At 49.5% G+C, this 13,042-nt stretch overlaps 1 protein-coding gene across 1 annotated transcript in view; it reads right to left on the bottom strand.

Annotated features, from left to right (window-relative positions):
• The window catches only part of LOC144137589 (death-associated inhibitor of apoptosis 2-like), a 176,353-nt gene that overhangs the window by 22,636 nt on the left and 140,675 nt on the right, over window positions 1–13,042 (bottom strand). Inside the window, exons 13-14 of the mRNA XM_077669512.1 lie at window positions 12,778–13,001; window positions 4,106–4,200 (exon numbers count right to left, since the gene is read on the bottom strand). Coding sequence (XP_077525638.1) covers window positions 4,106–4,200; window positions 12,778–13,001 — 319 coding nt within the window. The remainder of the gene's footprint in view (window positions 1–4,105; window positions 4,201–12,777; window positions 13,002–13,042) is intronic.

Genomic DNA, 13,042 nt, shown 5'->3' with positions numbered 1-13,042 from the left:
AACGGATATTTGCGGGGTGGATGCCGCGGGCGCATACGGACAGCGCGGTGTTTGTTTACGCTTGCGGCATGCTCAGGATAGTTCGTGAACGCGAAAGGATCGAACGTGGGCGTTTCACATTGCTCTGTTAAGTAATTCCGTTCTTGCATTTGCGTGATTAAGTTGTGGTCGTGCAAGCGCTGCACAGAGTGCTTGCGCATGGTTCGCGGTGTCCTTGGTTCGCGGCAGTTCAAGCGCTGCGCTGGCTTTTTTGCGTTCGCGTTTTTTTGCGTTAGTTGTAGATCATTCATCATCATCATCATCATCATCATCACCAGCCTGTCTACGCCAACTGCAGGGCAAAGGCCTCTCCCATTATTCTCCAATTACCTCGGTCCTGTGCCAAATGCGACCAATTTATCCCCGCAAACTTCTTGATCTCATCTGCCCATCTAACTTTCTGCCGCCCCCTGCAGCGCTTGCCTTCTCTAGGGATCCACTCTGTTACCCTTAATGACCAGCGGTTATCTTGCCTTCGCATTACATGCCCTGCCCAAGTCCATTTCTTCTTCTTAATTTCTACTAATATGTCTTTAACACCAGTTTGCTCCCTGACCCACTCCGCTCTCTTCTTGTCCCTTAATGTTACACCTATCATTTTCCGCTCCATTGCCCGCTGAGTCGTTCTCAATTTAGGTTGAACCCTCTTAGTGAGCCTCCAAGTTTCTGCCCCGTAGGTGAGTACCGGTAAGATGCAGCTGTCATACACTTTCTTCTTCAACGAGAATGGTAGGCTGCTATTCATTATCTGATAATGTCTGCCATATGCACCCCACCCCATTCTGATCCTTCTAATTATCTCTGCCTCATGGTTGGGATCTGGGGTCACAACTTGGCCTAAGTATATATATTCGCTTACTACTTCCACTGCCTCGCCATCTATCTCAAACTGCTGTGCTGTCCCGAGGTTATTCACCATTACTTTAGTTTTCTGCATATTAATTTTCAGGCCCACGGTTCTACTCTCTTCGCCCAGTGCGGAAAGCATGCTTTGCAATTCGTCCCCGAGTTACTTAGCAAGGCAACGTCATCAGCAAATCTGAGGTTACTGAGGTATTCTCCATTAACCCTTACTCCCACCTGTTCCCAATCCAACGTTCTGAATACTTCTTGTAAGCATGCTGTGAATAACATTGGAGAGATTGTGTCTCCTTGTCTGACACCCTTCCATATAGGTATTTTACTGCTCTCCTTATGGAGGATGATAGTAGCTGTAGACCCATTATAGATATCCTCTAGTATTCCTACATAATGCTCATCTACCCCCTGGTTCCGTAATGCCTGAATGACTGCTAGGGTTTCGACCGAGTCAAATGCTTTCTCATAATCTATGAAGGCTATATATAGGGGTTGAGTATACTCAGCGCACTTCTCTATCACCTGATTGATCGTGTGAATATGGTCCATTGTTGAATAACCTTTACGGAACCCTGCTTGTTCTTTAGGTTGACTGAAATCTAAGGTTGCAGAGATTCGGTTAGCGATTACCTTGGTAAATACCTTGTAGACGACTGACAGTAAGCTGATCGGCCTGTAGTTTTTCAAGTCTTTCATGTCACCTTTCTTATGGATTAGGATTATGTTCGCGTTCTTCCAAGATTCCGGTACCATTGCGGTCATTAGGCATTGCGTATACAGGTTTGCCAGTTTTTCAAGTACAATTTCTCCGCCATCCTTCAAGAGGTCTGCTGTTATCTGATCCTCACCAGGTGCTTTGCCCCCTTTCATTTCTTTCAAAGCCTTCCTTACTTCTTCTGTCGTTACTGGTGGGATGTCTATCTCCTCTGAACTACTGTCTCGTTCGGCACTATCCTGTATGTCCCGGCTACTGTACAGATCCCTATAGAACTCCTCGGCCACTGTGACTATTTTATCCCTATTTGTGATGACATTGCCTTGCTTATCCTTAAGTGCATACATCTGATTTTTCCCCACGCCAAGACGTCTCTTTACTGCTTTCAGGCTACCTCCGTTCTTTACAGCGTATTCGATCCTCTCCATATTATACTTCCGTATGTCAGCTGTCTTGCGCTTATTGATTAACTTCGAGAGCTCTGCTAGTTCTATTCTGTCAGCTGCGGTAGAGATTCTTATGGTTTGCCGTTTCCTGATTAGATCTTTCGTCTCCTGTGAAAGTTTACCAGTATCCTGTCTAGCCATAGTGCCCCCGACTTCTACTGCACACTCCCTGAGAATGCGTGTAAGGTTGTCGCTGGCTTCCTGTGTCGTAAGCTCGGCTTCCTCGTTCAGGGCGGAATATCGGTTCTGCAGCGCGATCCTGAATTCTTCTACTTTACGTCTTACTGTTTGCTCATTTATCGGCTTCTTTCGTACTAGCTTGTTGCGCTCCCTCCTCAACTCTAGCCTAATTCGAGATCTTACCATACGGTGGTCACTACACCTTACCCTTCCGAGCACTTCCACATCCTGCACGACGCCAAGGTTATCGCCAGGGTAGATCATTAGGCAGCGCTCAGTATGCACCCCGCATTAGCTAGTGACATTCATGCCACCTTTATTTCGTGAACTTTACGGTGCTTTGACGCTGTTTCAATATATATGTCACCTTCACGTCGTTATAGGCTGCTTTCAGGGTCAAAGTTCTCGCGTCTCCTCGTTGTCCTCGCCCATAACGGCTGTACTTTGGCCAGTGCGTCCGTAGCATAGCAATGTTCGTGCGATTGGCGTTCACATTTACTTCGAGTATGGCCCTGTCGGGCATATCTGGAAAAGGCTGGCACAAAGAACGCGCAGTTAAAGAATGCGCTCAGCTTACAATTCGCTGTAGCGCCCAATTCTATAATAACTACCGTATTACAAGGCCAGAATCGCGCTAACAAGCGAAATTGTTAATCCTTTTCATGCTGTACAGCTAACATTGATTCATGTGTGGGCTTCGATAAATTAAAGCTTGCTACAGCCGAGCTTGCCGTGACTGCACTGACCTTATTCGAGCAGCCGAAGGCACAACAACTCGGCATCGCGAAGCTACATAAAGTGACGCCGATGCAACACTTGTTTGAAACGAGCAGCTGACTCTTCGGTTGTTATCGGTGGTTATACGCTGGCGGCTTCGATAAGAGCTCCATTCGATTCAGACGCAATTCCCTGCAACGCCTGCACCGTTGCACGGTGCGCTGCACCAAAGCGCTCGATTCGCCGCTGCAGGAATGGTGCCGTGCACCGCGTCGCTCGATTGCTTATGGTGCTGCAGCGGTGCCGCCGCGGTGCAGAGAACCGCTGCACCTGCTACGGAGGAGGTGCAGCGATTCGGTGCCGTGAGCGTTCGGGCGTTGCGGGTTGGCAGGCGGCTACCGGCAGTTGCGGCGACCGCGTGAAAATGTCCGTCGAGCTCGAAGCTGCGTGGGACAAACTTTGCGTCGCCGCTGATGCGTACGACGCAACCCAGATGGCCGTAAACATGGACGACAGGCGAGGATGATTAGGAGACGACTATGCCTGCACCTCGCACGATTGTAAACACGCAGGGGCGCTACTGACGGTGCAACCGTGATGCACGGCACCGCGGAACCACGCTGCTGCACTGCACCGGCACCACAGAACTTCCTCTGCAATGTTGCTGTGCCCCCCTTCTGAATCGAATGGAGCTAAGGCCTGCTCCGAGGCAGCTGAGCCTAAAATGGTGAATTCAAATGGACAGTGGCGCGAAGAGAAGAAAAAACAAACAACGCGGGGACGAGGTATTACGTCACTGGCCGTTGGCCAATGGCGCGCGGCGTTCGCCGGCGAAAAAGAAAATGGCAAAAATCGAAGGAGGAAAGGAGCGCGACGAGGGCGAAAGGCGGCGAGATCTAAAGATGGCGCTACCTTAGTAATTTCAGGGACCTTAGCCTCGGTTAGATAACTGCGCCCTCTATCGGTGGGTCTTTCAAGCGGTTTCTGCGAGGCCGCCAGAGGATCGGAGAACCTGCTCCTTCCACCCCGTGACGAACAACCTTTAGCAGACGGACGAAAATGCTCCACTTACAACAGTGCCGCTTATAAAACCACAACTCTAGTCACGTGACTGCTAATGTTCATAGCCAGCTCTCTTGTTGTGCCTCACCCAGGGGCTTCTGGGGAATAGCATTTGGCTCTGGTGGCCTAATGGCGTTGCCACTCGGTGACGACTGTCCTACGGCAGTTGGGCCATTGGATGACCTGCAAGTACATCAGAGAAGCAACACTTAGGGACTTGCAGCAACGCCTGCTTGCATTGGAATAGCTGCAAAGAGGCGTGAAAACAAAAACGTGACGCCAGGGCTTCTTAAATAAGCATTTCTTCCTCTGGCGTAAGAACGCTTATTTGCTTTATATACTTACCATGATTATAGTCACCCCCAAAACTTACGTTTTACTCAAAATCTCTCAAATTGAAAAAGGAATGCGCCAACAGTTTCTCTTAATCTCGCCCTCAAATTCTCAGAAAAATATGCAGAAAGTAACATAAAAGAACCATGTCAGCAAAAAAATAGAAAAATATGCAGCGTCATTTTGCGAGGTTTCTTGCTTGCGCACGTCCTTTAGTGAAACCTAAAGGTGAGGACAAACTTGTTTACTTTTCTGGTGGACTCTGAACCTTTAGTTACACTGATAGCGCCAAGGAGGAGCCATAGACCATAAAGTGTAAAGTAAAGCTTGCCTGTATCGCTTCATTAAGTGTCAAGAACGCAAGTGCAACCATTGCAGCAAAAGCAGGAGTTCCTCATCGACAGAAGATGCCAAAAGCGTTGAAAGAGACATTGCAGCGAAAAACACTTCCCCCATTACATTTTGTGACATCGCGAATCGCCAATGCACAGTGTACGGCGATCAGTACAGCTTCGCCAAGTGTTTTTCTGAAACGACTACCGAGGCGCAGACATGGAACTGCGAAATTATTGTCTCTCTGATGTATTTCTCAGCCCGTGTTTTACTCAACGCACAAGTCTCATCTAGCAAACATAATGAAAAAGGATGCGTCATGAGAGGCAAATAGTTTTGTTTCGGTTTTTGTTGGTATAACAGGTTTAGTTGTTTGGTACAAGCACCATGGTAGGTGCTTGCAGGTGAACGCGACAGTACATCATGTATGTCACCAGCGCATAAACATAACAGAGCTAGCGGTTCAAAAAACATCGACCATTCAACTTTGCCAAGGTGGTCGACCAGCGGAGCAGTAGTGACGATACGACAGCGCCAGTACATTTTCAATGATTTGTTTATGGCTGCAGCCTTTCTTGCGGCTGACGACGAGCTCCGTTCTGCTTGCCCGGCCGCCGGATCGGATTGACGGCGACGGTTACGTTCGACGGCGCAGGAGCGTTATTGCTCTCGAAAACCGCCGCGGTGGTGACGCGGCGGCAGCGGGCACATTCCCACCGCTGCTCGCGGCGTCGTTCCTCGTACCAACGCGCGATCCGCCACGAGAGTCTCCTTTTCCTCTCTGTGGCTGGCCATCTACGTGACAAACCGGTGGCCATGGCACGTTTTGCTGTGAGAGACCCCCACTTTCCATGTCCTGAGTTTGACGTCTCTCAGTTTCTGCCGCGTTTGTGCACTCCATGCTTGGTATGATTGTTTGCTTGCTTACACGTGAACGGTTCACCCTAGCCATACGCGGAATCGCTCTAATAACTGCTCTTTCGCTCTATGCACGGCTAGATGTAGCCTATTATGGTCTGCCATAGTGGGTCCGCTCTTCGGAAAGACGTTCGTGCGACGGTATCCTTTCATAGATGCGCGCGACACTGTGGAACACGCTATGGGCTATCTATCGACGATACTCGATGGAATGATACTGCAGGAACTACTTCTGGAAATCATACCATGGGATTGGCGTGACTTCACGGTTTTTGAAACACCTTGAAGCAGTGTTCTCGACGCTGAACTATTCGTTTTGCCGCGTTGCGATAGCGTACCATAGGTTGAAGCTTGCCACACAATCGAAATGGTTCCGCCAGTATTCGGCGCCTCAAAAGAAGAAAAAAAAATCAAACGCTATCCGTACAACGACGAGAATGGGTGAAAGGCGAAGCTTTCTCGCGTCCTAAAATCAAATGGGGCCGACACAAAGTCAAAGCCGCTGCAAATAAAGTCACAGCGTCAACGACAAAAGTGCAAACCCCCGAGAGTCAAAGCCGAAGTATCCGAGCTCACAGTGCAGAGTGCCTGTGAATTGAAGTACGATCTCAGCCGACAGCTAACAAATCCCTCACACGAAAATTGAGGCCTCGCCTCACCCATAATTGACCGTGCCGGAATGGCCCAATAGGATGCACGTCGGCTTCACAACTCTAGGGACCCCGGTTGCATTCGGGCCTCGGGAAGCGCTTTTATTGTGTTTTTGTTGCACGGGAAACGTTTTATAATGCAGTGGCATTGCTCTCACTGATGCCGTTGTACGCCAATACGACCTGCAGGAAAGCCATCTTTCTCTGACGATGAGGATGAATGATGTGGGTAAAGTAAAAAAAATGGCTGCTGCTTAACTCAGCTAACCCTGTATATGCAAAGCAAAAGCTTGGTTTGGCCTGCTTAAGAGTTGGTTTCACTTGGTGAAACTTTAATTTGTGCGTAATTATTATACAATCATTGTTAAGCCAGGTTTATTGACTGTGCCTAGGTCATTGACTTGACATGGATGTGATTAGTCTTGGGTAGACACGCATGGTTAGGCACATGCCGGGAGATCAACCGCCGCTTGCCGAGCCCGTCTCAAGCCATTCGGTCCCGTACAGCGCTCACAGAAAGAATGCCCGGCCTCGTTTTATTCAGTGCGAACATGGCGTAGAACTGCTCGCTCTTCCTTAGTCTGCGACGCTAGCTTCCTCCGTTTGGCATTTCGCTTCCTCTCCGGTAGAGCAGCTCCCCGAGGAATGTCCGCCGTGTGGTCACACTCCACTTGCCAACCACGGCGCAAAATCGTTCGGTTCGGTGCAACATTCCTGGAAGGAGGCCCGACATCGCTTTAATTCACTGCGAAAGCGGCGTTACTCTTCGCCGCGCGCAAGACGAGTCACGTAGCCCGAAACGACCGAGCGGCGCATGCGTGTTCCAGCAGCTGCGGGGCAGCGGGGGCAGTCGGCGGCCTATGAGCTGAGCGGCTGCTCCGACCGCTGCCGCCGCCGCTCACTCGAGCAGAACTTACAACAGCGTCTTTGGCGCAGAACTAAAAGCGGGCCCGGCGAGTCACGTGATACGCTGCCAATGGTGTTCCGCAGCAGCCGTCAAATGAAGGACAACTCGCGGACGACGCCGAAACTGCTGGAGGAGATTTGTAAGGTTTGGCTTAAAAATTACGCGGAAACACGAAGCTTTAATGGTGGAGTTGGTAGTTGGATCATTGAGCCTAATCAAGGCGATGGTTGGCCGCGAAGCTTTCTTGTGATGGATTCTTTGGTTGGCCAATCCCAACCAAAGGGACGCGTCCCTCCGGAGTAGCCCATACTCGCAATGTGGGATTCGTTACGGTAACGGGTAGACTGCGTGCCATTCGTTCAGACGAGGGCAGGACGACTTTGAGCAACGTAAGTGCAAGCGGGCACGCCAGCGATCAAGTGCTCGTTTCGAGGTTCCGTAGTTTAGTCTCTGAACAAGGACAGAGGCCAAGTTTCGTCTCTCCGAAAGGGCAAAATCCAGATGTTCGCAAATGGGATAATGCCAGAGACAGAGAGAAAATGTTTATTGAGCATATATTTTAATGGCGAAGTCTTGCCGCTCGTCGCAGGGCACAGGTCCCGCCAGCAAATTAATGGTTTCAGCAGCTGAGCCATAAGAGACAAAACGGCGAGCCATCAGATTTCCCTGGTTGGCCAAACCCAAGAAACTCTCCGGAGTGCACACCTGAGAGTTGCCATGGTATTCTAGAGAAGTGGTGCCTACCTCTAGAACAGTGTATATTCACAGTGTAGGATTGGCCAATTAAGGAATCCATCGCGAGGAAGCTTTATGTTCAACCATCGTCGTCTTCAGAGGTAGGAGTGCAAGATATTTGTCTCTTTTTTTATCATCATAATCATCATGTGCCTTCCCATTGTGTACAGTTGTGTTTGCTGAGGTGCGTTTGGTTACGATCCCGCCGCAAGTGATACCAAGAAAGCTGAACTGTTCTGCTGGCTACGAGGCTGATGAAGCACCCACTGGCACTGCGTTTTCCTTCGGGGATGATTGTGACTGCTCTTGGGGTCCAATTTGTCGCTACCAAATCAGGGGTAGGTAGCAGACACCTCAGTTATCGGTGAGAGAGGCCGCAAAGCCGACGGCTGGAATGTTGAAGAACGGATGTTAATGTGTTTGGAGCGCAGCCTCGCGCGAAAATGTTTAGTAGATCGGATGCATACATGAGGTTATGTCGTCCCCAAACCTACAGCACGATTATTACGTGTAAAAGGCGGCGATTGCAATAGAAGAACGTTTATTTAGGGCCCAGCCTTTGCGCGAACAAGACAACAAAGTTAATCGCGGCCCTTTCACTCTGCGAAGGTGATTGACTAATAAACTGCATTGACAATGCGACGGTGTCAATGTGCCGATGCGATAGACAGCTCTGCAGTATTAAACTTTATATACTACTGCAATCTGCTGCATACCCTAGCCGCAACGTGAGACTTTTATTTCATTTAAGGGTGATTACATGCCTTCTCCAAAGCAGTAGTACCTCCCTGAAATGGTAGGGCATGGGTCGCAAAAAAGACGGGGCTTGATAAACAACCGGTCCGGGGCACCGCTTTAACAAGAAGTCGTCAAAAAGAACCTCTCTGACTGGCTTTCAATCTTTGTGATCAAAACGAAGGCCAATCAGAAGAAGCTTTCGGGGGACTAGTGGCAGTCAAGTGATGGTCAAGTGAAGCCTAGAACAGAGCTGCGGCTCGATCTTCGCGCTCAGTGAAATGCCTTTAGTGTAAAAAATGGGGGTAAACAGGAGAGACAAATGGCCAATAAAATTAAATATTTCCCTACAAAGAGCACATAATTGTCTGTGAAGCAAAAACCGAGAGAGATGCTACACTCCTGGTCGTTTGATTGAAAAAAAAAGTATATTCAGGAATTAATGCCCCTTAGACGACGCAACCAGATTCCCAGAACATTTGAATCAGTGCAACCAACAGCATTGCTGCTGTACCCGTAAACACTGCCACACACTACAGCAGGGGCACAAAAGTTTCCATATGCCAAGAGCGCGGCAACATCAACTCCGGAACTCGAGGCGCTAAGGCAGAGATAGCATTTTCCAGACAGAACATTTAGGCAATACGCTGCACCTACCTTCCATGAGGCCGTGGCAGAAGCGTGGAGCTACGCGAAGAGCAACGCCAAGGAAAGAAAGCTGGCATGAGACGCGCTAGATATGGTCTTCACCCTTATCACTGACCGGAAACATCCTTCCAGGATCTGATTCATTGATGGTGGGGTTTGACGATCCGACGCAACGCAGGCGATGAGGCGCGCCGTAGTGGAGGGCTCTGGATTAATTTTGCCCACCTGGAAATCTTTAGCGTGCGGCGAAATCTCGTCCACACGGGCGGTTTTGCTTTTCGCCTCCATCAGGAAAGGGGCCACCGCGACCGGGAATCGAACCAGATACGTCGTCCTCAGCAGCGCAACGCCTTAGCCACTGAGCCACCGCGGCGGGTCATACCAGGATCTAAAGCTTGATATCGAGAAACACCACCCCCGACCTCACCTTTATCCAATATAATTATTTATCCAATTTAATGTATTGATTTATTTATTTCAAATGGTTGTGATCCACCCTCATGCCCAAGGGGCATGAGGGTGGATCACGACCATTTGGAGCAACACGGGCGCCGATTTGGCAGCAACCAGCCGATGGTCGAGATCAACCTACCCGCCCAAGGAAATCCGAGCGACAACAGAGAGAAATACACCTGGATTGATCCGGCGGGTTTAAGAAAATCTAGAGACCAGGACCAAGAAAACAAAGACGACATTAACAAAATCGACGAATGGACTGACAAGATCGCCCAAGACGTGCGCAAGTCGACCTAGGCGATCGAGACGGATATAGAAACCAAATTAGACAGCAGGCCCACCAGTCTGATTGAAGCCAAGAACTCTATCCAGCACAGATGGATGGAAGGGTAAACGTCTCAACCGAAGACTACGCAGAAAGTGGCAGAGCTCAACCGAGCGATCGAACAGCTCGAACACAGAACAGCAACACACTATGGGTACATAGTGTGTGGCAGCGCTCTTCGACCCATCAACGGAACGAAGTACGAAACGCTGCGGACGGACAAGTACACAACGGCAAAATGTGGAACCTGCTCAAGCACGTCCTCGACGAGAGCAAGACCAAATCGCACCAAAGGGCCCCGTCCTGATGCGAGTACAAGACAAATACCTCCCATCTATGCCAACTGACAATCACGGACTGTACAAGGGCCGATAAAACGCGCGCCTCGGCAGGGACCTCGAAGTACATGAGGTCAGCACGGCATTGCACGGCCTCAAGCATCTACACAATTGGATCCACCGAGAAGCAAACTGCATACTACAACAAATTCTGGAAATCCGGCACCCTTCCACGGTAGAGGTAGTTGGCCAAAATGATACTCATCCCCAAACCTGAGAAACCACCGAGCACCGACAGCTCCCAGCCAATTTCGCTCATGTCCTGCGTGGGAAAGTTGCTGGAGCACGTTCTTCTCAACAGGTAGCAACGGTACGTCAAAAGAGAGGAACTATATTCCGAGGCGGCCATCGGTTTCCGCTAACACTTCAGTACAGATGACACCATGATCCAACTCAAGGATAAAATGATAGACAGAGACAGGAAGGACACCAAGGCAATACTTGACCTCGACCTGCAAAGTGCCTTTGACAAAGTCAAGCGCACCACCATTTTCAAGCAAGTGTATAAACTCAAGAGAATGTGCAACTACATCAAGGCCTTTCTCACAAAAAGGGCAGCGGAATAAAGGCCCATGACTTGCAGTCGAAGGAAGGAGAAAACCCAGGCAGACCAGTAACGCCTCAAGTCTCATTTATTTCACCAGTGCTGTTCAGTGTCGTCATAATCGGAGTCCGAAAGACTCAGCCAAATCAATGGGGTCAAGCACACGATGTACGCAGACGATCACACTGAGGTTAGAAGATTAGAAGAGGGCATAGAAGCTCACTTATACTCTAAACTGCAGACAGCCATCGATACGATCGAAGGCTTCCCAAAGGCACAGGACTCAAATGCTCACCGAACAAATGACAGCCTCTGTTGTACCTCCAAATCAGAAACCGCTGAATCAAAGATCACAGAGAACACGAGCAGATTAAGACCAAGACAAGCGATGGGATGACGATACCGACGGTGAACAAGATCAAAGCCCTGGGGATGACAATGGAGCCACACGGCAGAAACGGCGACACGGTCATCCGACTCCCCAAAAAGGCTGCCAACGGGACCACACTTCTCGAACGTATTTCAGCGAGGAAGGGAGGAATGAGAGAAGAAATTTTAGCTGGGCTCATGCACTCGTTTGTGATCTGCCACATATCATATGCGGCAGCTTTGCACAAATGAAGAAAGAGCGAAAAGAACAAGAGTGAGATACTGTTCCGCCGAGCCGACAAGACGGTCCTTGTACTACCAGAGACCACGAACACGAATCGCCTCCTCCACATAAGAGTATATAACATTCTCGACGAAATTGCCGAAACACAAGGAACCTGCTAAGCTCGGAAGGCTCTCAACCATCAAAACAATCATAAAGATTCTGAACAACCTCGGCGTAGGCTACCAGGAGCAAGAAGAGACGAAAAGCTTGATTCCCGACGGCATAAGACGAAAGCCTAGCGTAGATACAATTCCAATGAACGTACAGCCGGAGGAAGAGGAAGAGCGAAAGCAAAAGCGCTAACAGACGTACAGGCAAACGACACCGAGGCCAGATACGTGGGTCCGGCCGAATATGCCAACTGCAACGGCTTCGCCATTGCCGTGGTCGACGTCGATGCAAACATCCGCGCGGCCGCGAGCGCGCAATGCACTCCAACCGAAGAGGCCGAGGTGATAGTCATCGCTTTGGCCACTGCAGACCAGAAATTCCAGACCGTCCTGAGCGACTCCAGATAGGCTGTAAGGAACTTTTCCAAGGGAAGAATCGTACCGACGGTTGGTTATCATACAAAAATTGAAAGGAAAGAAGAACGTACGCACCAAGCGGTTTCCGGCGCACGCTGACTGGTCTAAGTCGTGCGGTCCAAGGTCTGGCAAAAACACGGCCATTTTGGCGTAGCTTTGTGATGACTCTCAAGTTGAGAAAATGAAAACAGCGCTACATCATTCTTTTTAAAGCTGCAGCTGCTGGTACTGAAGAAACCAATACGCATGCTCGCTATGGGGTCTTATAATCAATTCCTTCAGATTGAAGTATGGTCACTCAGAGAACATTTAGAGGCATTTTACGCAACCGAACACCTCCCAAAGGTGCCGGGTGCTTAAAAGTCTAGGTCATATTAGAATAAAACTCCATATTTCAAACTGGAAGTGAAAGAAACGCCTGGGCTGCTTTGCTGTACAACCATTTATCAGAATGAAGTGGCAAGGCGCAGAATAATTTGATGTTATGCCTACAACACTGACAATGAAAAGTAGCTTTCGCATAATCAGCATTCCTTCTAACTCTAACAAATATCAAAACAAAGTGTTGTTCTGACAAGCTCGCGCACTTTGCAAGACGTGTTAGAAATGCAAGGGACACCCCTGATCAGCATCGTATGGGAAGGATGCTTGCTCACCTGGGACGTTGAAGTATCACACCCAGGATGTGCAACAACTCTTCTCGGCTGGCAAACCCTCGACTCTGGTTTCGCATGAGGTCCACTAATGCCGTCCGCAGTGTTTCCACGGGGACCCCTTGAGACAAGTACAACTTGACGAACTCCGATCGCATCAGGACCGCCAGCTCAGTGTTCATGCCGTCGCGTCCGCCAGAACGTCCCGTTGACGTTGAGGCTGCAACCTGCAGTTCAAAGGGATAGTTTACGCGCAGCTCCTTAGTGT

This window comes from Haemaphysalis longicornis, unplaced genomic scaffold, assembly GCF_048455015.1.
Source record: "Haemaphysalis longicornis isolate Haplotype H1 unplaced genomic scaffold, Haemaphysalis longicornis Haplotype H1 scaffold_41, whole genome shotgun sequence".
Taxonomy (NCBI): domain Eukaryota; kingdom Metazoa; phylum Arthropoda; class Arachnida; order Ixodida; family Ixodidae; genus Haemaphysalis; species Haemaphysalis longicornis.
This window is presented reverse-complemented; position numbering and strand designations above follow the sequence as displayed.